A 27713-nucleotide genomic window follows, 5' to 3' on the forward strand; every position below is an offset into this window, starting at 1 on the left:
CAGTAGACGAATGCCGCTCCAATTACACACTCATAAGCCCACAAGGATACATCACACCCAAAACTAAGGCGGAGGCCCACAAATACGGGGTCTTCTATATGCTTTTCTGATTCACTGATTGCAAACTGATTACCAGGAATATTTAAAAAAAATGATTTTAAGGTTTAAATCAGATCTACATTTGATTCCAAGTTCACACAACTCTTCGAAAAAGCAAATATCCAGTAAAATGAGTAGTTTTACTGAGGATGGGGGTAACAGACCAGTAGTCCGTAGAAAGTAAACTTCTTAAAAATGAAGCATGAAGAGAAGGTCTGCATAACCTCCACAAAGTACACGAACCACCACAAGGACCTACTCTGCCGTCCACAGCTCCAACACAGCCATTCTGCCAAGTTTTAGTCGGTCTGGTCTTTCCAGAGAATTCTTTCTGTGAGGCCCAACACCCACCGGCAAGCATGAAGTGTGGTACAGAATCTCCAACAAAGACAGTGAGCCTAAAGATCAGGTTAAGTTTTTCTGGCATTGCAGTAGCAAATAAAATTGGGACAAATAACAGGAAACAAATAGGCTTTCCTCCATCGTTTGGTCTCCTGGCCCTGTCAAAAGGAGTAATTTCCAGTTCTGATTTGGGGACACAACAGAATTCTTCTTATTTTCAATCTCCCTCCCCCAAATTATAAATCAAATGAATTTTATCAACATACGTGTATATTCATATATAGTGCATGCTCTACAATATTGATCGGAGGCTGGGACGAGATATCTCAGGAACCCTAAACAACACGTGAACGAACAATACATGATGACCGGTGGCTGAGCTGCTCTGCGTCACAGGTGCGTGTTCCTGGACGAGGTCACTGTCCCACTAGTGTTTCTCATGGGGGCATGAATGGCATTCCGGGCACAGGTGCTCGCTCTGCCAAGACTATCTCCAGTGCAGGTCTGAGCCCACCTACTAAACACAAGCGTCCCCAGTCCCTGGGGCAATCTAAAAGTGCTCCCATCATTTCCAGATGCTGAGGAAACGGGAGGCTGCTACCCAGACTGAGGGCCACAGAGAGGCGCTGTCTTCACCAGAAGCAGGATATAGAGCTCTGGGTTTACAAAGCCTGGTAAGATTATTTTCAATTTTATAGATCTTTAATAATGAAATACTGAAATATGGCACAAACTTGTATCCAAGTTTAAAATGAAGCACTTACTCAGATGACAAGACCATTTATATACATATTTTGATCCACTTATCCAGTACCTTTGAAAGAAATCAGACTTTAGCAATTAAGGAAACACGTCTAAATCCCAACTCTCCTTTTTAATTCTCTTTGTCTTGAGTTTCCACAGTAAGCAATTCTTTTCAGTGCTGGGATGGAAGCTGATGCTCGTATCTGCAACGGTGCCACAGAAATAAAGTGGGCTTGTGTGGTCCCACATGATCAATGTGGAGTGTGGTTCCACAAAAAAAGCCAGAGGTCCACAGGCTTAAAACATACCATCACACAAACCCAAACCGTGTGCAAACGTCGGGGGAAAGAATGCACGGTTTGCAACTTTTATTGTCCTGGTAATTACCCCCAGGTTAGGTTTTTCTTAAAGGCAACATCTGCGGGAGGCAGCAAAATCCCATAGTAATGTGTGGGATACGTGTGTATAGACAGCATGCAGTCAGTCACTGAAAGTCTAACCCCAAAGGGCAGGGATTCTCTCAGGCTTGACACAATACTGAAAGCCTTTTAAACATTCTGCTCTGTTTAGGGGTGATGACAGTGATTCAAGTTGAGGTTTGCTCGAGTTCCCCCTCACGTGCACACAGACACACACATGCCCCATGCCGTGGACGGTGGAGACGGCAGCTGAACAATTCCTGTCTCCCTCCCCGTGCTACTCCAACTGAAACGAAGAAACAAAGCCATACTGAGAGTTCTAAAATGTTACAACATAGAAGGAACTAGACTTAACCATACCCCACTACGTATAATGGGAATTCATAAATAACTTTAGATAATGGAGTTAAGTTAGCAAAAGCATTTTAAACTCCACAGATTAAAAATAATGAGGTCTTTCTGCTGCTCTATGCCATGTCATAAATTTTAGAGTAAGAGGACTTGCTTAGACACAAGTCAAGAAAACATGTTAATGAAGACACCCGAACACATCCAAAAAAATGAGGCTCTAATGAGTATAATGCAGATTTTCCACACTGGCCATATTTAGCAGAAAAATCTTTCTTCTTTTTGCCCCAGCAGCCTAGCTTAGTGGGGAACTTGTGTTCTCATTTCAGTAAGACAGGCGAGTTTTTTATTACTAGAATGTTAGTATATGCCACAGGTCTGTATTTGAAAGAGACAAAGGCTATAAAAACAAAAATAGGAATGAAAAGTTTTATGTCTAAAACAAGAACAAATCTGGCCAGTAAAAGTTCTTAAATCTAAGCAAAATGCCATGCATGTTTAGTTTTTATGAAATGACTGCTGTTTCACAGGTGTATGAGCCACGCCTCTTGACTAGATAACGAATAGGTTATCTGATAGGGAATTTAACACATAGACCTATCTTTGCCTTAGTTAATGAAGTTAATGAAAACCTAACTGCAATGCTGTCTCTGTCCTCCCTCTGCTTAATAATCTACTCTAAAAAAATTCTATTTGCCGCTCTTACGGATTAGCTCAGCTCAAAACTGTGACACTACATGCCAATGAACCATAGTGGTTTTATTTCACTGTTGGCAACCCACCCCAGCTAGCGGGCATATGGCATGCCCTGGAGGCTCGCTCACTGGGTGCCTGGGTGCCTACTGGGTGCCATGGGCACTGCAGACAGAGGAGTCAGACTTCTCTCGCCCTTCTGTCACTTACAACATGATCGACAGAGATGGGTCTCAAGTAGCACCCATTCACAGTTATTTCCAAACGGGTCCAACTATTAGAATCCCCAGTGCAGCCTGAGTTTCTCAGCCTCGGCCCAAGAAAACCAGCTGAATTCGGGGATCACTGAAACACGGGCAAGAGAACAGCAGCCAGGGGGCCCGGGTTTGAGAGCTGGTGTTGTAGCCTGAAAACTTCCTCCCACTGGGCCTCACACCCCGCTTTGTCTGCAAGCTGAAGTTTTGGACTAGAAGTCCCGAGGTCCCTTCCACCTCGGAAATGCTAGGTCTGAAGTCCAACAGCATCAGGGAGGTGCAGGAGTGCAAGGAAGGCTGGAGCTGTGAAAACAGGTGGGTTGACTTCTTCTTAGGAAAGCTGTGTGGACGGACCAGAAAGATTGATGAGAGAAAAATAGCCAACTGTGACGCTACTAAAAGCTGGCCAGGAGATGGTTTTCATGGGCAAAAGGAAAGCTCATACCTGATTTCACATTTCCAGGAGGGAAAATGCAACTCTCTGGCTGGACACAGAGTAGTACACGTTTTATTGCTCTGATGCAACTGACCTCTTTTTCCAAGAGGAGAATGTAAGTGTGTTAAACCACAAACTTTTTTTTAAAAATAAACTCAATTAACAATTTACCCTATTAAAACAAAAATAAATTGGGGCACCTGGGTAGCTCAGTCAAAACATCTGATTCTTGATTTCGTCTTGCGTCATGATTTCATGGTTCAGGAGTTTGAGCCCCAAGTCTGACACAGCCTGCTTGGGCTTCTCTCTCTCTGCCCCTCCCCGCCTGCTCTCTCAGAATAATAAATAAACTTAAAAAAAAAAAATAGAAATAAATCCATTGTTCCCTTTGCTCACTCCCCCAGAAAGCTGAGAAACCACAAGCACAGGCCTGACAGCAGGTAGGGGGCCAAGACCCGCTTCCCTAGGCATCGCGGCCAATCCCTGCCCAGTGGTCCACATCCTGAAGAAAGCCCCTTCCCCTCATTTGTAATATGAAGTCCTGTGACTGGAAACGTTTTATCTACGAGGGATCTCCCAACTGTAACATTCTGTAACTTAAAAAACTATCTGAACGGCTTCTGACACCACCCAAGTCAGGGGCGGTGCAGTTCTGTAGAACATTATCTGACCTTCATAGGGAGACAAAGAGGGGATACAAATGGGGGGGGCTATCTGGAGATCACATATGTTAAGGTGGTTTCTGTTTTCTTTTTCTTTCTTTAATGGAAAGGCTTGAGTGTCTTTGTTGTGTTAATATCTTTGGTGCAAAACCCCAGGACAGTGTCCTAGTCAAAGTTCCCGAGGAATGTTCTACCTACAGAAGTTTCTTCCATGGAATATCCCAAAGGACTGGTATGTTTCAGAATGTACTCTGGAAAACATGGTTTCTAAGTCTTCCCAGTTTATTTGATCAAAATGGTATCTAAAATGCCTTCTAAGAGTCTGAGAGGCATAAAAATGATATTGACAATGAAATATTGTATTTTACTTCTAACCCACATATGGCTGTCATATTATCTGCCAGTTCTTTCCCTTGTTTTGGTAAATAAATCTAGTACCGCAATGTTTCCTTTGGGAAGTGCCCATTTCCTTCTGAAATACAATGAATTTGGTTTAAGATTACCTCTCTTAAAAAAAAAAAAAAAAAAAAGATTACCTCTCTAATCACACTTTTAACAGAATAAATTCATAGTGCACTAAAGACCAAGAAGGAAACATTCAAGATCAATCAATTCCTCTACAGTCTTTACAGGCAAGCACTCGTTTGTCTTCTTGGGCAAGGCAGTCAGACTTCATTCTAGTCGGTGGGTGGGGGAAGAAAGTTGGCAGTGATTTTCTACCTACTTAAGCAGGAAAACCATTTAAAATACAAACCGTAACAGTTGAATGTTTGAATTTCAGGCAGTGGATTCAGTGGTACCAGATTAATCCCTATACTATCACACCTGCATTTACTCAAAAATTAGCCTCAGTAGAACCATCCAAGCGCCACCAAGATTACATCGAGAGCTTGACCTTTCATAATCACTTAAAAATGTCAGTGCTGTTTTCCAACATTCCAGCCTTCTTCTGAAGGTGCCACTTCAGCAACTTCTAACAGCTCTCAAATATTTGGATAAGACCTTTCAAATACTTAGAAATGCTCCGATAGGAAGTAGATACAGTAAACTTTCTCCCACAAATGGGGGAAGCAGGGAAGTGGAACAAGGAAAAATTCTCACAACAGATAATAAATGATTTCTAACAGTTTTCTGAGATGCTATTTTGGTTCATGTAATTCAATAATTAGAGACTATTGTATTTTGATTTTCATGTTGAGTCATTATGTGTTCTTTTTTAATAACAGCTTTGTTGAAATATAACTTACACACAATTCGCCCATCTAAAACATGCAATTCAGTGGTTTTCAGCAGAGTTATGCAACCAGCACCACTATCTAATTTTAGAGCATCTCATTCCTTTAAAAGAAACCTGGTGCCCATTAGCAGTCACCCCTGCCAATACTCCTTTCTCCCCAGCCCTGAGAAACACTCATCTACTTTTTGTCTCCATAGATTTCCCTGTTCTCAACAGGGCGTATAAACACTCTGCCTTCCATCACTCAGTGTAATGTTTTCGAGGTTCATCCATGATGTAGCCTGTACTGGGGCTTCCCTCTTTATCGCCAAGGAACATTCCAGTGTATGGATACATCACTGCTGTCCATCCATTCACCATTTGGGACATTTGGGTTGAGTATCTTACTAACTAGCTCCATGTTGCTTTAGTGATTGCAAATATGAACTATACTAACTACTGTCAGTTTGGCATTCAAAATGATAAGAATAAAAAATCTTTAGGGGAAAATAAAGACGAAAGAAAAGTGAATCTTTATGTATGTACTTATTTAAAAGATTTTATTTTTAAGTAATCTCTACACCGGATGTGGGGCTTGAAACCACAACCCTGAGATCAAGAGTCACGTGCTCCGCCGACTGAGCCAGCCCAGCAACTCAGAAAAATGAATTTTTAAAAACTAAAATTCAATTTAAGTTTACTGCTGTAAGTTGTAAATGAAAATATTCTATGTGCTCACAGGAAGACGGTCCAAGCTGCCAAACTGATGTGAACACAGTAGAAGACACTCTGAATCCTACGTTCCCACACTTACTCTCTGAAGTCAGCAGTATTTCTAGCATCGTGAATTCTAGTCAACTCCTTCCCCTTACACATGAGGGAAGACAACTGGGCGTTCACCACCAAGGAGAGGAGGGGAGAACCCAGGCTCTTGTTCAGGGTTCTCCCAAGTAAATCGTGTTCCTGCTCTAACTTTTAGGCAGGCGGCCGAGTCTTCTGTTCGACACTGAACTCCGATGGTGCCGGGCATGCTACAGCTACTTAACACAAACACCTCCAGAGCCCTGTCCACTGCTGCCCAAAGGACGTGGCCACATCAGACATGTTGTAGGAAATCTGGTGTCCCTTGGTAATCGTTTAAGAAATACAGCCAGCTGCACCTTATAAGCTACTCCTTGGGTCCTCAGTGCTCCACAAACCTGGACACGCAAAAGACTCACCTGAAGAGCTTGTTGACACAGCTTTCCGGGCCCCGGGCCCAGAGAGTCCGACTCAGTAAGTTGGGATGGAGCCCATAAGTCGACACCGCTCTACCAAACTCACAGGTGAGCCACCCCAGACAGCCACTGCTCTCAGGGCAAGAGGTTACTATCCCGAACATACAAGAAGCCACAACACCTCTTGGCCAAATTAATGCATTTATTGCTGTTATTTATAATCCACTATGTAAAAATATCTTCACTAAATTTTCATTCATTAGAACTAAAAACAGTTACAGACCTATGCTCTCCCATCCCGCATACCCCATATCCCAACAGATGGACGCCCTATTTTGGTCATCTCTCTGGATCCTGACCTTTGAGATAAAGATCAAGTCCTTATGAGCAATACTCCAACTCAATAAATAATCCTAACATTAGCTATGACACACAGCGGTCATTTTTCACAAACGCTAACAAATGACCAAGCTCCGTAAACTTCACTGTTAACTTAGCAAACCTTAATCAGCTTAGCGTAGAAATGCTGACGCATGAATTCAGCCAAGCCCCAAAGGCAAGTAGATTTTTTAGCTTTTCTCCCTCTAGATCATCAGCCCTTTTTAGGGGATCATGGTAATGACTACTACTTAAAAGATAACTTTTTTCTACCTAGGATATAAAATGTTTGTTTCAAATGGACATCGCTGCTCCCAGTAACACTGTTTATATAAACAACAAAATTATAGAGAAGTAGTTGCCACTGAAAATCCAGTGACCATATTCTACATTGCTATAGTTTCTAATAAGCATATAATTAGATGAGCCCGGCTTTTATTGAAGAAAGCCAGTCCAGAAACCACCCTGCTGTCATATACCATTCTTTTAAGGATAGAGAGGCCAAAAGAAAAACCGGTACGTTGCTATGGGGAGGTATTTACCACAATAGCACAACACTGATGTACAGAGAGAAGACAAGTAAAATAGAAATGTGGTCCTTAAAATACGATTGTGCATCAAACGGAGCCAAGTCCATAATGACCCGACACCAGCACCACAGTCGGTCAGAGCTGGGGAGGCAGCAGTCCCTCCTGAAATTTCCCACCACCAGCAGAGCCACATGTCACCACACGCCCAAAGCAGGCTGGGCTCAAAGTTTAAAATTCCAGAGATACACGTTTTGTGCTAGCTCTTAACACCAGACCTTCAGAGAAGATGGAAAAAGCAGTATAAATACATTTTACTAATTAAATAACACTAACAGCAAACCTGCAAATCAATGGATAATGACTCACAATACTGCCATTCCTTTCTTTTGAGCTCCTGTGTATCTTTTTTAAAAAAAAATTTTTTTTTTAACGTTTATTTATTTTTGAGACAGAGAGAGACAGAGCATGAATGGGGGAGGGTCAGAGAGAGAGGGAGACACAGAATCTGAAACAGGCTCCAGGCTCTGAGCTGTCAGCACAGAGCCCGACGCGGGGCTCGAACCCACGGACCGTGAGATGATGACCTGAGCCGAAGTCGGACGCTTAACCGACCGAGCCACCCAGGCGTCCCATGAGCTCCTGTGTATCTTACATTTAAATTATACCCAATCACATCATTTTATATGTTCTTCTATTTCAAGATTAAAGAAACTGAGTAGCAGTGAACAAATTGGTTGATTGGGGCAGGAACATTTTCAGATGCCAAAGAGAACCGGTCAACCACCTTTGCAAATGTAGAGGCTGGATTATAACAAAAATGGTCAGGGAATTCAGTAAAAATTCTTCTATGCATCATCGTTTTATCTGCAGCACAACGAACCATTGAAGACAGAAGGGCAGAATAGATATAAAACTCATGTTCTGATAGTTTTCAAATAGTTATACAAAACTAGGACAACATACTGGTCTTTTCCAGTCTTTTATTGCCTTGTAACAGGAATAATAAAATCATCAAATGTTAAGGCTGACCAAGAGTCCATGTTGACAGCTCTGATAACCAATATACAGCACTTCTACAGAGGTCAAAGTGCTGATCCTCGGTTCTCAGTAATTCCTGGAACCTTCCCAGGAACCATGGGCAGGTGGTCCCACTATTCCAGAGAATAGGAAGCACTGAAAGTCACAGAGAAGGACTGGGCGACGCTGCTGATGGCTGTCCTCCCGTCTCATGGTACCCATCACGGGGCTCCAGATACTCCATTCCTGGTGATGGTAGTCATTTCCCCTGGACAATTCAAGCTTGGCTACATGTGAGCTGATGCTAACAGTTCATGGGAGCCTGAGAATGTCCCATAGGGAGGGAGTATCTATCAAGAAACCAAATTAACCTGCCACAATCTAGTGCCTCAGGATGGGCCACTATCCTTCTGGATTAAAGCAATCCTGTGCCCTCCCCTCCTATTCCTTCTAGGTGGGGGTGTAAAAAAAAAAAAAGCAGTGGTCGGTTAACATCTGCCCAGGTGCTAATTACTAATGAAAAGTAAGGTCACAATCACAGAGTTCAATGACAAATAGCCAGCTCAACTCCATTATCTACCAAGTAGCTGTAAGTAGAGTTTCTCAGTTCAGGTTAAGCACAGTCATTAGTATTAGGGAATGGGAGTTTAAATTTTAACCTGGATGGGGTGCCTGGGTGGCTCAGCAGGTCAAGTGTCTGACTTCAGCTCACATCATGATCTCACGGCTCGAGTTTGAGCCCCACATCAGGTTCTCTGCTGTCAGCGCAGAGCCCATTTCACACCCTCTGTCCCCACCCCCCTCTGCGCGCACGTGTGCGCACACTCTCTAAAAAGTAAACACTTAAAAAAAATTTTTTGACCATGGAAATACAGGGGTGGGTGTGCCAGGCCCCTGCCTCCTACCCCAAGAGCGTTTTGACACCATGAGGTGGGCACCAACATCATTTTAGCTAAGAATTTGATATCACTTAAGGAATTTTGAGGGTAACTTAATCATAATAAGAGTTAACACTACCTACCCTTTACCTCCTTTCTTAACTTTAGAAAAGTCAAATTTTTAATGTGCAGTGGACAATAGGGCGAGTGTTAACATCACAGCTGGGTCTTGGGATTTCCAAAGAACTTTCATGTTTCAGGTATCTCTACACATTATATTTTGTATCATATTTTTATGTTACATAAATGGATACATTATAAGTGGAACAACAAAAGTAGTGACAAGGTAAAACTATCTTGTAGGGAGATTCTAAATAGGTACTGCTTGGTGAGAGGTGAAAAGTTATCCTTGTCCAACTACTTTCTTTGAAAGGCTGAGGAAACTGAGGCCCAGAAAAGTGTATGCAACTTCCTCAACTTCTGATAATCAGCTACTAAAAATACTTATTTGTATCTATAGGGCTTCTAAATGTTATTGCTAAAGTTGTATCTTTCAATAACTCAATCGTTTTCAATTCTGAAAAGTTTATATTTCCAAATTCCAGGATAAAATTATGTAAAATTATAGATATACAAAAAGGAAGAGCCCAGATCAACCATCGCATAATTTCAAGAGCACGTAACGAAACCCCAAGTCTTTCTAAATGGCTCCTTTTGCTTCTGAAAATAAGCCACTTCCTGCCCCCAGACCCACTTCCTGTCAAGCAGAGCTGCAATACAAAAAGCAGACAAACCAGTCTTGTTTGTACTCATTATAACCAGAGAAAATCACAACCTTAGAGCTAGAAGGGAACTTTCTGAGCAGCCCCACTAAAAAGAAGGTCAGTTCCCACTACTTGAAAACTGAGCTGGGAACATCGCGTGCTCCCCTCTGTTCATGGGCTCAGCACCGCTTCTAGAAGCAGGAAACAGAGGCAGGAAGACACTGCTTTCCAGACATCTGACAAAATGAAAGGATCGTCCCTCTCACCCAAGTTCCAATGACCTGTGCTGCAGAGGAATACTGGTGGACATTTTCTTATCAGCTTGAGGGCACATAAAAATCATTTTCCTGACGCCTACTAGCTGTGCATTTTAAATTTATTTTTGAGACAGAGAGAGACAGAGCATGAACAGGGGAGGGGCAGAGAGAGAGGGAGACACAGAGAATCCGAAACGGGCTCCAGGCTCTGAGCCGTCAGCACAGAGCCCAACGCGGGGCTCGAACTCACGGACCGTGAGATCATGACCTGAGCCGAAGTCGGACGCTTAACTGACCGAGCCACCCAGGCGCCCCACAGCTGTGCGTTTTAAAGAAGCTTTTTTGTGAGAGTCTGTAAGTAGGAATGACATACACTGTGTGTGTAGATTAAATATGGGCACTAAACTAGCTACAATGCTTGGACACCTGACCTAGGAAAGGGGAGGCAATGATCAAAGAATGTCACGTTCCACAAAAGAAACTCTTTCTTTCCAGAAACACAGATGCTGTCTACATCCTTTTCTCCCCACTCAAAGGTCACTTTCTCTTTACCTAATAAGCTTGTGAAGTCTTGATTCTGTAACACGTGATTTCAGTTTTGCTAGATGTGTCATACATACTTCAGCATCAATTTAGTCCACTGAAAAGGGAGGTTAATTATATCCACAAACTGAGGATCCCATAAAAGAAGAAAAGGGACATGGCCAGGATGGCCATCACTTGCTGCAATGATTTTTAAGTCTAGGCTCATAAAATACAGGAAATTAAAGGCCTATAGATTAAACTTCACTACCCACCTGGAATGTTTTCTCTGTAAAGTTACAAGTCTCTGAAGGGTTTCTCCTATCTAACCTACTGGGGTGGGGGGGTGATGTGGGGGGGAAGCCTATGAAAAAATAGAAATATCCAAGCAGAATTCTTTTCACTAACCTGTTGTTTTAGGCAAGGACATAAAAGATAAATTGTACTTAAATCTTGTGCCATTTCTTTGACAAATCTTTGCCCCTGCTTAAAGATCCCATGTGCAGTAGGGATGTCTGGATGGCTCAGTCGGTTAAGCATGCAACTCTTGATCTTGAGTTTGTGAGTTCAAGCCCCATGCTGGGTGTAAAGAGTATTTCAAAAATAAAAAGTGTTAAAACCACATATGCCGTAATATTTTGGGGCACAGAACATTTCCCTTGTAAGAAGCTTAGGCAAAATACATTTGAACTTGACCAAGAAGCCCTTACTTTTGACATCTTCAAAAACAGAGAGCAAGACCCCATTAGCTTTTTTAAAACTCCATATGAAATCAGAAACCTTACAAAATTTGCCTGCATAAGCACATTTCAACCAAACTTACTTTAAACGGCCCAGTGTCTCTGAAATTACACTAAGTGTCGGGGAAAAACAAAAACAAAAGCCTTCAATTTATACTTGGTCACAATCTGGTCTGTCAGGTCCAGGATGGATTACATCTATGCACATAACTGGTGGAGGGGAAGGGGGCGGGGGAGGTCCGTGCTGCTTCGTCCCGCCCCTACCCCTACCCCTACCCATGGTCCCAGTGCTCCAAAACCCTGCCCCGGAATGCCCCACGCTTTACGCTCACTTCCAATTTTCAGATGCGAAAATGCTGCCATTGAGACAATGACCTATTTCCAGCCAGGGCTCAGAACACAGCACAACCCACCCCCACCCCCACCCCCACCCCCACCCCCAAGATTGTGGGAATACAGAGTAACTGGAACAAACACTTCTGTGTGTTTTCAAGTCAACTGCAATGTTGACTGGAGGTCGCCCTTGAATAAAATATGTATGTGGGAGGTGAGAGGGTCCAGATGGGGTTAGGTCAGTCACTCATCTGATCAGAACACCCAAGGTCTCCCAAGAAACCGCATCCACTTGGGGGTCTGTGGAGAGCCGCTCAGCAGGACCCGCCTGGGACTCCAGATCCCAGGGCAGAGACGTCCCTTCCTGCTTGCCCTCCAATCACTCCAGCGTTTGGCGGCTTTGTAAAAGTGACAGCATCTTTCCCTTTCATCCCTATGTGCTTTTAAAAAATAAACTTTACTTTGGAAAATCTGAAACATTCACAAAAATAGAACAAGGACTCCCCCCTCCCCTCATGTACTGTCACCCAGCTGGATGCCATTAACTTTCTAACATTCTCGATTCAAATATTCTTCCAGTTTAAGATAAAATTTTTTTTTTTTTGCTGGCATTTTTTAGGCTGCCACAGGATCATTTCAATCGTAAAAGCTTCAGTATGTAGCTCTAAAGGACTCTGAGTACATACATGTGTGTATATGTGTTACCCACCAGACCACTATCACTTCCAACATAATTCAAAACTATTCCCTAATATTTAAAATTCAGTTAATATTCAATCATCCATTGTCTCAAAAACTTTTTACAGTTGAATTCCTCGAATTGTGTCATGCACTCTGCAGCCTTGTCATCATACTGTATTTCCAAGCTGCCCTGTTTGGCCAGTTTCTTAACAAACATCCAGTTTTCCCCACCCTATCTCCCCATCTAAGTCCCACTTATGTAAGCAGATACTTGAACAAGAAGAAGCAACATCCGTAATTATTTAACCAAGGCAATGAAACACCTTAACAAAAACACTACACTAATATACATAACGTATTTTCATAAAGAGGTGGTTCCAAAGTAATATTTATGTTCTAAGCTTTTACCAAGCGATCTGTGGTTCAATTTTCTCTTTAATAACCATGGCTGGCTCTCCCTCTAAGACATATTTTACAAGAAACCTATGGATGCAGTAATGGTGCAAAAGTCCAAATATTATTCAAAAAGAATTAATTTTCCCTGAACCTCAATGCCTGAGAAATGATGGAAGAATCTACAAGGGCATGGCAAATGATGACATGCTTATCATCAAACCTACTTGAAAACAAGTTCTTAGACAAGTATCTTGGCTCACTGCCCAATGCAAGAGTGATTTACCAAACAACAACAAAACAGACAAAAACAAACCACACTCTGCCCAGTCGTTTTAACTGGTCACCCAACAAAGAGTCAGTGAGAGAAGAAAAGCACCTCTGCCTCTCAGCAAAGCCTGGATGAAAACCAACAAACAGCAGTGCTGCTATCACTCCCTGACTTTATGTTAGAGGTTTGGAAGCAGGGATTTTCTTAATATTTTTAAGAGCCTGCACGAGAGGGGGTGGGGCAAAGAAGGGGCAGAGGATCCAAATCGGGCTCTACTGACAGCACAGATCCCAACGTGGGGCCTGAATCCAGGCAACCATGAGATCATGACCTGAGCCAAAGTCAGAGGCTTCAATGACTGAGCCACCCAGGCGCCCCTGGAAGCAGGGATTTCCCCCTTTTTGTTCATCAGTGTATCCCTAGGAGCTAAGAACCTGGCACATAGTAGGTGCTCTACTTGTTAATGAACAAGTGGAGGTTACAGAAGGGGGGAGGGGGGTGATGTTCATTGTAGCAAAAGGAAAATATATTGCATTATTAGGCTAAGTCAGAAAAAGAATGCCCATCATGAGTTACAAAAGCTTTTAATCAGATTAGAATTTAGTAATGTAGAGTTCCTCTGCCATTTACTCCGTTCTCTGTGGTGAGAAGAGACGGTGCCCAGGTGCCAGGCACGGGGCCAGAAGCTTCCGGTGCTAGGCTCTCCTGTCCTGCCTCATCAGAACCTGGGAGGTAGGTCCCTGGATAGTGTCTCACAGGTGAGGGGGCAGGGCACAGGGAGGTTGACAAGCTCACCGCAGAACACCCTGTCAGAGGCAGGCATGTTTATCTAGTCGGTCAGCCAATAAAGTAGGAATTTAAAGTTTGTTCTTGAAGCAGGTAACAATGCCTTTTTTTTTTTTTTTCCAGCCACTTTGCATCTTGCTTCGTGGCCAGGAAAGAAAAAACACAAAAAATAAAAAACATCCCCCACCCCAAGTATCTAACATTGTTATAGATAGAACTAAGTTCTATTAAGTAAAATAAAGTGGGCTAAAGGGTGGACAGTGAGAAGGTTCTATTTTAGAGTGGTCTAAATTAGGGATTGAATTATAAAACCTTCTATAGTCAGAAATTCACATAGGCGACAGTAATTTCAAAAGTTAATTTCAAACTGTCAGTGATAAAAAAAACTCATTTATGTAATATTCTGCTTTCGACTCAAATATCAGATACAAATTGTGTTCTTTTAGTGTACGCCAGAAATCTGTCATTATACAATGGCTTAGCAAGTGTGACACAAGATACTAGCACTTTCTCCATAGAACAAAAGACCTGCTGGGGGACCAGCCTTGTTTAAAGTATCACCTCAACACCAACCATGCCTGCTTCTAGGTGATGACAGCTTTCCCAATACCTGTCCAGGCACAGAGCCTGTGATACACCTAATACTGGCTAAGAAAACAGATTATTTGCTCTTTGAGAAGAAATTTTTAAAAACTGGAATAATTGGTGTGGGTCTGCTTCAAAACATTAGCTTAGTCATAAAATATATACAAGGATAACATATTTGACAGTAATTCTTTTTATCTGAAAGCAGGGGTTGGTGAAATCTCTCCGTGAAGGGTCAGATAAGTATTTTATGCTTTGCGGGCCATTTTGGTATCTGGTGCAGATTGCTGTTCTTTTGTTTTAAACAACCCTTTAAAAATGTAAAAACCGGGGCACCTGGGTGGCTCAGTCGGTTAAGCGTCCGACTTCGGCTCAGGTCACGATCTCGCGGTCCATGAGTTCGAGCCCCGCGTCGGGCTCTGGGCTGATGGCTCAGAGCCTGGAGCCTGCTTCCGATTCTGTGTCTCCCTCTCTCTCTGACCCTCTCCCGTTCATGCTCTGTCTCTCTCTGTCTCAAAAATAAATAAACTTAAAAAAAATAAAAATAAAAAAAATAAATAAAAAAAAATAAAAATGTAAAAACCATTCCTAGCTGGTATCCCCTACCAAAACCGTCACAGCCAGATTTGGCCTTGGCCTACTATTCCACCTAAAGTAAAAGCAATTATTTGTGACAATATCTGACACGATGATTTTGATATAGAAAGCTTAAAACTGGCTTTCAGGCAAAAATAGAAAAAAAAATAGGACGTGGAAAGTGTCTTCATAGTTAACAAAAAGGTAAGCAAAATCTACTATGCTTGGCTATTATAGTTTGATCCTCGGTGGTATTTGTTCCTTTCTGCTGACAATAAAAGTTGGGTCAGGGTCAGGAAATTTTCATTCTGCTTTTAAGGTTTTCTCAAATACATTAGATTAAAAAGGTAATTACTATGTTAATGCAGCCTTCCCCGTTCTTTGAACCGTATTACCATTTACCTATCGGTATTAAAAACAGCTTAGAGAATGAAAAGTGACTCACAATCGAAGGAAAATAGAACTGACCAGTGCTGCTGCCTTAAATTCACTTCTGCTCCTGTGTACTGGTGAGCTCCTAGGCATCCCTCAACACCCACCCCCCAGCATCTCACCAGCTGAGAGGCTTTCCCTAGCTCTCCAGGGCACACTTCTTCTTCTTCTGTAGGTATCTCTATTATCATACTACGCTGCACTATAATTCTTTGCTTACATATTGGACTCCCCTATTAGACTGAGAATCCCTTAAAGGCAACAATCTAGCTTATTTCTTTTCGTAGCTCTAGCACTCAGAATGTAATGGCATACAACAGGCCTTCAATGGGGTAAGGAAGGAGCCCATATGACCTCCCAGGGAATTTGCACAACTACAAGAGGATGAGAAAGAATGTTCCCTTTTACTACACAACCCAAACACTTCATATCGCTGTTTTTCTTAGAAGGCCTAGTGACAGACTTTACCTGGTTAATAGCAACTTGGAAACTAAAACCCTTAGTTTTAGCTCCCTGTTACACTGAAAAGTTTGTAAAGCTCGTTTCCAGGAAAAAATGTACACAAGAAACAGCACCTGGAGATAAAATTATTTGGATTTCATAGAAGCTTTGTCTGTTTATGTAACATTCTTTTCATGTAAAAACTTCACTTCCATTTTACAGAGGACAAAATTGAGGTTCCTAGAAGCTTGCCAAAGTACAAGTAAAATACCAAATTAATTATGAAACTCTTCTTTATATGGCTGTGCATTTTTACTTGGAAAAAATATGTATAATAGCTATATTAAGCATTTTTAGCCATAACGCTCCAACTCACATTATAGCATAGTTGTCTTAAAAAACAAAACAACAGGGGCGCCCGGGTGGCTCAGTCGGTTGAGTGTCCGACTTCGGCTCAGGTCATGATCTCATAGTCTGTGAATTCAAGCCCTGCGTCGGGCTCTGTGCCGACAGCTCAGAGCCTGGAGCCTGTTTCGGATTCTGTGTCTCCCTCTCTCTAACCCTTCCCCATTCATGCTCTGTCTCTGTCTCAAAAAAATAAATAAAGGTTAAAAATTTAAAAAAACAAAAAAAACCCAAAAACAAAACAACAAAAAAACATTTATAGAAGTCTATGGGCTCCTGGGTGGTTCAGTCGGCTGAGCCTCTGACTTCAGCTTAGGTCATGATCTAGAGGTTTGTTGAGTTCAAACCCTGCATAGGGCTCTGAGCTGCTTTTCTCTCTCTCTCCTGCTCTCTGCCCCTCCCACTTGTGCTCCCTCTCTCTCTCAAAATAAGTAAACTTTAAAAAGACATCTAGAATAAGATCTTCCTTATGTCCACAGGCACAGATGGTAAGTCTCTTAGAAGGAAAATAATGCAACCTTCTGGTCTCTTCAATAAATACTCACATGTAATTAGCAGTGGCAACCAAACATTTAGTGCTTAAACTAAAAACTAATTGGAGTAGCTGGGGAATCCCAAATGCAGTTACTACTGAAATGAAATAAAATATAATGCATAAAATATGCATTCAGTGATTCTGAAAGCAGACTGAATTTTATTGCTTAAGACTGCAGGTAAAACATCTAAATACTTTAAGAAAGCAGGCATATATTGAATCATCCTAAGAATCTTCAAATTATCAAAGACACTTAAACAGAAGTTTAAGTAAAATAAAGAAATTATGGTAATTCAGTAAGAATAGTAATGTTTTCCTTACCCAACCTGTAAGTATTTGTAAGTTTATGAAATTTTTGTTAGAAATCACATTACTACTCAGAATAGTAACTAAGGAGGGGCACCTGGGTGGCTTAGTCGGTTGAGCATCCAACTTCGGCTCAGGTGGTGATCTCAGGGTTCGTGAGTTTGAGCCGCACCATCGGACTCTGTGCTGACAGCTCGCAGCCTGGAGCCTAATGCCTGCTTCAGATTCTGTGTCTCCCTCGCTCTCTGACCCTCGCCTGCTTGCACTACCTGTCTCTCTCTCAAAAATAAATAAAACATTAAAAAAAAAAAACAAAAAACCAGTAACTAAGTGAGGCCAGTGTGGAAGGCCTGAAGAGCAAAGAGAAACCTAAGAATGGGATCTCTTTCTTCCCTGCCATTTAATGGAAAACGGCTGGCTTTTCTTCCCCTTTAAAAACAAAGACAGCCAAAATTTGAGACAGCGCACCAGTCGCGGCCAAATTAAGCTCCACAACCAAACCCCCACAGAGAGAAGTTCAAATCAGAGAGATTCAATTGGACATCTTAGCTAGTCTTTCTGGAGTTTGATAACCATCCAGCTATCTCCTTTATCCCCACCCCAGCCGCATTCCAAATACCAACGATGGCACCCAAGGCATTTAAGCTGGAACTTTAAGAAGGTGATTGTGTATCCACTCCTACACAGATGTTCCCTACAAGAACATCTGCCTGAATGGGTGCTCTGGAATCACACTGGATTTTGCTGCCACCCCCCCCCCCCCCAAACACACCACAGGCTCTGGTCTCTGCTCACACACAACCACCAGTATCAAGAGGGCCTCACCGCACTGGTGGGGTTCCAAAGGGAGAACTATGTAAAAACTGTCCCTTTCTTATGAAATCAGCAATTCCCAAAATCTGGGGGCACTTCAGAACCATCTGGAGAGCTTACTAAAAAGCACATCCTACCTGGCCCTAGAGACGGGGATTCAGTAGAACTGTGAGAGACTCCAGAATCTTCAGATCTCCAGATAATTACCTATACTAAAGTCGGAGAACACGGCACTAAATTAATCCTCACCTTTAACTTTATGTGTAATGTGTACACGCACTCAGAAGAAAAATTAGAAGCCGGTGGATTACTTTTACCTTACGTGGACTTAAAAAACTGTAGCTTAAGAAAAACACTGACATCTATATTGTATTTCAGGAGGTAGCGGTTATAATAATGAGAAGTCAAAGGGACTCCTTTCATCATTTACAGTCACGAATTTATTAGCAAGTACAAACCAAACTCAACCCTCCCTCCCACACCCAGTCCTTTTCCAGGTTCCTTATCTCAGTGAATGACACTACCATCCGTCCAGTTATGCAAGCCAGGAGCCAGAAGTCAGCCTTCCACCCACCCTCTGCCCCTGCACATCCAATCCATCACTAAGTCCTATCACATATACCTCCCAAAGAGCTCCCTAACACCCACCTCTCTCCACTTGCATCACACTGCCTTGGTCGATCCTATTACCACCCCTCACCTGGGCTGTTCCAACAGTCTACAGTCTCCACCTCTCACCTCCTACTGATTCTCATGTTGCAGGTGCAGTGACCTTTCAGAAGCCAATCTGATCAGGTCACTTCCTTCCAATCAACACCCGTAAGTGCTTCCCCCTGAGTTAAGCCCGGAAAATGCCCTCTTAAGACCTACTAGGCTAGGCACAGCTGGTCTGTTTTTCTCCCTAGCTATACTCGTCCATATTTGGAACCCTGAACTCATCCTATCCCCCCCCCCCCTTTCTACCACAGGACCTTTGCACAAGTGGGTTCCCTCTGCCTGGTACACTCCTTGCCTCCCTCTTTCACCTAGTGAATGGCCCTGCATTCTTTACATTGCTCAGAATAGTCATTGCCTCTTGGGAGTGCCTTCCTGTCCTGCCCGATTAACTCTCCCCCCCAACCACCACCACCACATGCATGCCATGGTACACAATCAAGTTATTCTAGGATTGTTGTCTGTTCCCCTCAACAGACTGTAAATCCATGATGACAAGGACTATTTCTGTGCCTGCTCATCTTGGTAACCTCAACATCTACCATAGTAACGCATAAATGACTGAACTAATGGATGAATGTACAAATAGACTCATTGTGCCTTACAGACAGTGTGATGATGACAAATGACTAATCCTAGCCAGCACTTCCCACCACCACATGGGAAAATCTTAGCTAATTCACCATCTGCCCATTTTGAAGATGGAGGGATACACAAAACATATCCCATGTGTGCTTCTCAATTGATGGAGGGGATGGAAAACGTATCAGTGTATATTCAGTAAATCCCGTGCCTGTTGAAATATTTAGTGGACATTGTCTCGCACAACAATATGAATTAAGGACGCTGGCAGTCCCATTTTATAGACAATGAACCTGCAGAAACAAGCTAAGAAACAAGGACTTATTCCATACTGGGTATCTACCCAAGGGGAAAAAAATATATTCCCAGAGAGACAAGGCAATTTGAGAAATTATCTTCAAATTTTGGCAAAAGGCGGAATCTTGAACCTGTTTTCAGTTTTCCTACTGAAGAGAATATTTGCTTTTATATCAGAAACTTCCAGATCAAAACTTTAGAAAGGAACATCTACGGCATCTGCCAGTACCACTTAAGACAGCTCACGGCTAAACTCAGAAAACAGATTCTGAGAGCTTAGCCTTAAATGCAACACCTTTTTCATTCCTAAGCTTGACTGCTGTGGTTTTCCTTCCTACCGCCCTATGCCTCCTTCCTATCATGATGAAGAGAGCAACTATGGTGGTAAGAAGTAAGGAGGAAGGATATCACAGGTCACCCGTGGCTGAACCACAGGCACAAAGACTGCTTCCTGAGACCGCTCCCTGGGCACAACTCCCCCCCCCCCCCCCCCCACCGCGGCTCTCTCCAAATTAAGAAGGACCCACAAGGCCAAACATATCAGCTGAGCAGAGGGCGTACGTAGTGCCTTCTAGGCCTCAGATCATTCTCCCTGGAAGTCTGTCTACAAGTCACACATGAGTAGAGCCCCAAAGCAGTTGTGGGAAAAGTAAAACCAGACAACAGCTCTCCTTCTGAGTGCCCAGGCCGATCAAATCCTACCCACAGGCCTTGAGCAAGACTCAGCTGAAGGGTTCTCAATGAAGTCCACCCACTTCCCCATCGGATGATTTTCCTCTTAATTGTGCTGCACGTGACTTAAGCCTCTATCCCTCTTTGGTGGCACTCAGAGTGACCCAGCTTCTATTTCAGCATTTGCATGTGTCTGGGCTCAGGTCCCAGACTATAAGCTCCCTGAAGACAAGCTGCCTCACCCACCCACACTTTGCACACGCAGCTTGCAGGACAGATGCTTGCCAGAGAGAACACTCAATCTTTCTGGCAAGTAGTAATTCGAGAAGCAGTATTAAGAGGGAAAGCAGCAAATACAGATTTCATTTACACTGTTTTTATAAAGTTGTCTACTCAGTTTAGATATCAATCAAAAATACTGAATTCAAAGGATCAGGAAGAAGCCTCAAACCCCAACTATTCAGATGTTTCTATATTTACACATACAATTAAAATATGCCTGCCATAAGAAATACAAAGAGCCTTAAAAAGGAAGGAAATTCTAATACATACTACCACATGGATGAACCCTGAGGTCATTAAACTAAAATGAGCCAGTCTCAAGTAGACACATACTGTGTGATTCCACTTAGAGACCCAGAGCAGTCGAAGTCATAGAAAAAGGAAGTGAAGGGTGGGTGCCAGGGGCTGGAGGACGGGATGGGGAGTTAGTGTTTAATGGGTACAGTGTTTCAGTTTCGAAAGATGTAAAAGTTCTACAGATGGATGAATGTACTTAATGCCACTGAAAAAAATGGTTAAGACAGCAAATTGCATATTATGTATTATTTTACTGCAACAACAACAAAAAAACAGAATAAAAGAAATTACGGTTCACTTTGAGAAATGAGAAAGAAAAGCAGTAACAGGAAACTGGTTTACTGACGTTTTTCAGAGTGAGATCTTCAAAGCTGAACTCTGCATCTTTTCTTTTAGTGAAATAAAGAAAACCATACCTACAGTAATATCTTGACCACAGCTCAAAAGGCTGCATGGGGGCTGTGCCCCGAGTAAGGCTGTGTTTTTAGGTCAGTTTTTATATCACAGGCATTGTAAGGCCTGGATGTTATGTGCAAGTGGAAATGAAAAGAATTTTGTGGGGCCCCTGAGTGGCTCACTCGGTTGAGCCTGACTCTTGATTTTGGCTCAGGCCATGATCCCAGATCGTGGGATGGAACCTGCTTCAGCTCTGCACTGAGCCTGAAGCCTGCTTGAGATTCTCTCTCCCCCCACCCCCCACCCATCCCACCACTTGTGCTCTCTAAAAGAAATTTTTTTAAATAGAAAAAATAAACTTGTGTACGAAAAAAAATTTCCACATCATGAATGATTTTAATCATGTAATTCAGGCAAAACTATATTGACTTCTGACTCTGATAGCATATTAACACAGTAATTTATTTAACCTAACAGTACAGACTTTATTAATAAAGAGCTCCTTTTATTAAGAATCTACGAGGGGCGCCTGGGTGGCGCAGTCGGTTAAGCGTCCGACTTCAGCCAGGTCACGATCTGGCGGTCCGTGAGTTCGAGCCCCGCGTCGGGCTCTGGGCTGATGGCTCGGAGCCTGGAGCCTGTTTCCGATTCTGTGTCTCCCTCTTTCTCTGCCCCTCCCCCATTCATGCTCTGTCTCTCTCTGTCCCAAAAATAAATAAAAAACGTTGAAAAAAAAAAAAAGAATCTACGACTTCATGGTAGAAAAAGCACATAAACATCGACTACAGAACCAAATTGTTTGGAAAACTAGAAAAATCCCACATGTATCTTTTACTGCAATTTTTCATGAATCCAGAAATTTTCTTCATCATGATTTAAAACCATTAAAAAAAAGCTAAAGCCTCTCTGCAGCATCTGGTCACCGTTCACCTGTGTTAAAGCAGGTAAATCTATACAACTTTCCAAGAAACGCTGGTCACAAAGCACCTGCCTTGTTTGCTGCCACAACTTCAGTGAAAGTGATTCACCCCAGGCCTGGCCAGCAATCTAACCCTGATAGCGGCCTAATCAGATTCAGGGGACAGAGGTGCGAGCACCAGAATCAGCTGACGTTCATGATGTAGCCCAGGAGCGCACGACCAGGAGCGCACGACCAGGAGCGCAGGGGAACGTTCCTCCACCTGCAATTCAAGTTCATTACTAAACCGCTTTCAGAGATAGGAATCCTGCTGCCAGCAGCAAATTCCCAGGTTAAGAGAGCACAACTTCACAGGCCTGGCAGGAAGCTGCCCGCCAGAAAGACGGGGTCTTCTAAGCTGGACGCCCTTTAAAGCACCAAAGGCAGACTTGGGGTGAATTGGGTTCCGGTGCTTAAAGGGACTCGGAGTTGATGTGCCTTCGGAAGCCACCCGACTTTTCTTTTTAAAAACAAAAAACAAAAAACCCCAAGTTGCATTAGAATACACTTTTTTCTTTTTTTTAAGCAGACCAAACTTTCTTTTACAAAAGAGCATAAAGTACCCGGGCGGGCAGGGGGGCGTTCACAAACAAAAAGACGGTAGAAAGAGGGGCAGCACAGTGGACTTCCCAAGAGTTCCACACAAAAGGACCAACGAATCCCGAAGAGGGGAGCCAATTCCCCACTCGGCCGTCTCGCCGTTTGCACGAGAACCCCGGTGGCACAAAGAAGAGCCCCAGCACCTCGCCCAGGCAGCGCCGCCCGGCAAGAACGCCCGCAGCGTCCGACCCGCCCCGACGCTGGGTCACTTACTGGTTTCGGCATCTTCGGTTCCTGGCGGGTTCTCCTCAAGCCCCTGGAAACTCGACTCTGCCGCAGCAGCTGAGACCGCGCTCCCGACCTGCAGGCAGAGGAGAGCCCTTCAGAGCGCGCAGCCGCCCGCCGCCGCCTCCTCCCGCCGCCGCGCCCGACACTCGGCGCCCGCCCCGCGAGCTGCTGCTTAAGAACCGGCCGGGCGGGCGCCGGCGTGAGTCACCGCCCAACCTGCAATTACGGCGGGCCGGGCGGGCCCTGCGGGGAGGGGGGCCGGGCCGCGCGGGGGAGGGGGGGCGCGGGGGACCCCGGCGGGGGACGTGCGCGGCGGGGAGGCGGCGCGGGGTCCCGCTCGGGGACGCGGGGGCGGGGTGGGGGTGGGGGGTACACCGGGGTAGTTCTCGGACTTCCAGGAAGCCAGGCGGGAACGCAGCCGACAGCAAGTTTCACTTTGTGAAGCAACCGTTTGCCCCAGGGCTGAAACCGCAACCGTCAAGCCTTTGAGAAACACTTTTTAAAAAATGGTCCCCGCCCCGGAGCGGCCAGAGGGCCACGGGCCGAGCGAGGCGGGAGGGGCGCGGGCAGGACGCGCGCCCGCGCAGCCCGGGCTCCGCGGGCACTTCGGGTGGGGCACCCCCGGGGACAGAGTCGAAAGAGGAAGGTCTGGAGCACCAGGGGCGGCCACGCCGGAAGGCTCAGCTTCACCTGCCTCTTACTTGGGCCGAAAGAGAGAACCGTGCGCCAAGGGCCGGACGAGGGACCCCACGGGCCCGGGGACCACGCCGGCTCCTCCCGGGCACCACCGGCTCCGGGCTCCCGCGCAAGCCCCCCGCCCCCTCCGCCGGGCGGGCCCCGCCACACCTGCCGGCGAGTCGGGGCCACGATCCCCTCCGTGGGGCGCGGACCCCCCGGCCCCGGCCCTCCGCCCCCCGGCCTCGGCTGCGCTCCCGGCTCACCCGCGGCGCCTGCAGGAGACCGCTGCGCTCCCGGCTGTCGGTGTGTCGGCGAAGTGAGCCCGCGGCCCGCGCTCCCGAGAGTCCTCGGCGGGGCGGGGTCCCGGGGCCGCGCCCCTAACTGCCCCGCCCGCCCGCCCGACCTGCTAGGCGCACCCGGCGCGCAAGATGGCTGCGGCCGCTGCCCGCGCCCCGGGGCGCCTCCCGCCCACGCCGCCCGGAGCCCCCCAACCACGCCACGCCCACCCCGCCGGGCGCCTCCCGAGGGGCGCGGGGACCCGGTGGGCGCGTCCCCCGCCGCCTGTGTCGTAAAGACCCTTCCCTTCTCGCTGCCTGTCCCCTTGCCTTGCGGAGGACTTTGCCGGATTTAGGGTTCGAGTCCTAATGGCAGATGTAGGGGTGTGAGATCGTTCGCTCCACAGCGGACAGAGGGGGGGAAAACGTAAATAAACCCAAAGGAGCCGGCGGCCCCAGGGGAGCCTGGGCCGTTTTAGAGTGGGGCAGCCCCTGTGGTCAGGTCATTTTGTAGTTCTTGCACCAGGACGAGGCCGGGTTCAGAGACCCGCGGGCCGCCGTTCTCGTGCACGTGGTCGGAGCTCCTGCCTTCGGATTCGGCTGAGGACACAAGCATAGAAGACGCTCCACGGCTGAACGCTCCGGTTAAAGGGCACATTGTGGTCTAATTTGACTTGACTAACTCAGAGCTACGGTAAAATCTCCATAGGCAGGAATTCTAGGAATTGTTTTAAATATATATATATTTTTTTGCAGATGGTTCTCCAGAGGACATTTTAAAAACACACACACATGGACTTTGGTGGCCAGTAGGATTTGTCACTCAGTGATCAAGACAGCTAACTCTAAGGCAGTGGTTCTCTAAGCGCGCTTCCCAGGCCAGCTGCGTCGACCTCACCTTTGAACTTGCAGAAATGGAAAGTCACAGGTACCGCCCCCGGAAGCACAAACTAGGGCTGGGGCCCAGCAATCTGTGTCTCCCGGCCCTCCAGGTGATTGTGATGCTGGCTCAATGCTTGAGAGCAGAGCCTCTCCTGAATTCCTTTGCTGGGCTCACCACTAACTCCCTACGTGAGTTGAGCGAGCTATTGAGCCAGTTGGTGCTTTCACATCTGTAAAATGGCACAGTTATGGCACCTATTTCATGGGGTCGTTATGAGATTAGAGGTGATATGTGGACGATGCCTAAAACAGTGCTCAAATCTATCCTGGCACAGACAGTAACCGGTGACTTTGGGCAAAGCACCATACTCTAAGGCCCAGTTTCCCCGTCTGTCGACCGGGGATGCGACTAGCACCTCCTGCAAGGACAGGTAGGGGTTAAATGAGATAATACATGCAAAGTGCCTAGCACAGTGCCAACCTCCCCGTAAGGCCTAACCTGTCACAGGGACAGATGGCTCACGGGGTAACCCCCCCAAAGCTGCAGGCCCACAGCGTTGCAGGGGCACAGGTGTGGCCAGAGGCCTTTTCTGAGATTTTGTCCTGTATTCTGACAAGTGTGTTCCTGAAGAGAGACTTTCTTTTATATTAAAATGAGATGTAACTGTGGTAGGAACTATGAAAAGAGATTTAAATACCCTCCAGTGATAATAGTTTGATTGGAACTGGTCACTCCTAGCACGCTATCTCTAGCTCATTATCACTGTCTGGAGTCTCATTAGCCATGTTTGGTCCCCAACCCTTCTCATAGGATAGGCCTCCAATCTTTTTTTTTTTTTTTTTTTTAATCTTACCCAGTTTATCGTCTTTTAAATTGGATGTTTGAAATAGCAGTGGCCCTAAGACCTTCTGGAGCATTTCCGAACTTTGCCCTTCAGGGAAATGCTTAAAAATGAACTGGCCTGGGGCGCCTGGGTGGCGCAGTCGGTTAAGCGTCCGACTTCAGCCAGGTCATGATCTCGCAGTCCGTGAGTTCGAGCCCCGCGTCGGGCTCTGGGCTGATGGCTCGGAGCCTGGAGCCTGTTTCCGATTCTGTGTCTCCCTCTCTCTCTGCCCCTCCCCCGTTCATGCTCTGTCTCTCTCTGTCCCAAAAATAAATTAAAAACGTTGGGAAAAAAAAAAGAACTGGCCTGTGGCAACGTGGTCCAAATGAAAAGATCACATTCTTACATCATGTGAATCTACAGATAATCTCAAAAAGTTTAATGAAAAGAAAAGATCAGAAGCAAATAGAGCTAAGTCTGAATTCTGGTCCCGGTCATTTGGGGCGAGTCTCTTAAAGTGACGAGCTCCCAGCTCTTCATGTGCAGAATGGAGATAATAATACATATTCCATGGTGTTCTTGGGTCACTGAGTCATAGAGTGGAGCATTTAGTTTTGACTTGTAGGCATAATTTCCCGTGTGAGTTAAAATAGCATAGAAGCATGGTTTGCATACGTAGTCACATCTTAACTGTAAGCATTATACTAACATGTACAGGGTTTTCTGCCCCCACAAAAAACATTTGTGCTGTATCTTATGAGTGCTTTCAGAGGATTTGCCAGGAGAAATTTATTTTCATCTGACATTCGGACCTAAACCCCTTCCCACTCTCCCTCCTGTGGCCCCAGGACACACAGAAGACTGAATTCCAAGGCATCTATGAGAATTGCTTAGGACGGTGGTACTAAAACTTCAGTGTGCATTATTAGAATCATCCAAAGAGCCCCTCTAGGAATGACAGGTCAGTAAGCCTCAGGTGAACCCTGGGATCTATGGCTTTAACAAGCTCACAGGTGAGTCTGATGTATACCAGAATTTGAGAACAGCTGACTTAGGATGTGTTAGGATCCTGACAAATACTACTTACCCCTCCCTTCATGCTTCTTTTGTAAAGTTATCCCCCTGTATTTGTAAATCATGATTTTGTTCACATTTGGTACCCCATGTCACGGAAAGAAGTGAGGAGACTGGGAGCTGAGAGTCTTGGATTCCATTCCTTGCTCTCGTTGAACCTGCCCATCACCTTGAGCGGCTGACTCTCTTCTCATTTCAGGGCTTCCGTTTTTTAGCTAGATGAGGGAAATCCTATGTCTCCCCCTGAACCTGGTGAAAGGCCGTTGGTAGATCGCTTGGAGTTCTTCAGGCAAGTTTATACTAAAGTCAGGGCAGCTCAAGGTGGCTTTAGACACAACAGCAAGGACAAGAGCAGGCACATCCCTCGAGTGCAGGTTTCCTCCGAGATCACCTCCGAGCCTGTCTCCGCACTGGTGCTGAATTATCTCGACCAAAGTTCACAAATAGTATGACAGTCTCTAGTCTCTCTCACTTCAAAAGAATAGGCAACAGGCAATAGGGAAGACTGTAGGGTGCCCTTGGCCAAACAAGAATTGGGGTTATTTCTCAGGACTCAATAACCTTGTGTGAAAATTCAGGACGGTGGGTGAAAGAGCAAAGGAGGGGTAAGAACTCAGGCAGCCCGACAGCTGGCCACTGCCTTGTGTCTAGAGATCATGTTTAAGGGACTTCTCAGCCAATAAGCTAGAAGGAGTCTCTTGGTAGTTTTGATCGAACAGCTTCTATACTTCGGGTCTGCTAAGAATTCTGGCCACTCCGTGTTCTATTTTAAAGTTTCCTTAGCTTATTTAAAACATTGCATAAATAGCCTTACTGGGTTTTATGTAGAAGCGTATTAATGACCACACAACTTTTTAACTAATAAATGCCCTAAAATTTTA

At 45.0% G+C, this 27713-nt stretch overlaps 1 protein-coding gene and 1 long non-coding RNA gene across 2 annotated transcripts in view; one reads left to right on the forward strand and one right to left on the reverse strand.

The window, feature by feature from the left end:
* The window catches only part of EZR (ezrin), a 51204-nt gene extending 27033 nt beyond the window's left edge, over nt 1-24171 (reverse strand). Inside the window, exons 1-2 of the mRNA XM_058735801.1 lie at nt 24041-24171; nt 23085-23172 (exon numbers count right to left, since the gene is read on the reverse strand). Coding sequence (XP_058591784.1) covers nt 23085-23096 — 12 coding nt within the window. The 5' untranslated portion in view covers nt 23097-23172; nt 24041-24171. The remainder of the gene's footprint in view (nt 1-23084; nt 23173-24040) is intronic.
* A 158-nt stretch (nt 24172-24329) lies between these two features.
* LOC131515121 (uncharacterized) lies at nt 24330-27713 on the forward strand. The gene is made up of 2 exons (XR_009263450.1): nt 24330-24980; nt 26607-27713. It is a non-coding gene; the product is annotated as an uncharacterized LOC131515121 (long non-coding RNA).

Source organism: Neofelis nebulosa, chromosome 6 (assembly GCF_028018385.1).
Source record: "Neofelis nebulosa isolate mNeoNeb1 chromosome 6, mNeoNeb1.pri, whole genome shotgun sequence".
NCBI classification, from domain to species: Eukaryota; Metazoa; Chordata; class Mammalia; order Carnivora; family Felidae; genus Neofelis; species Neofelis nebulosa.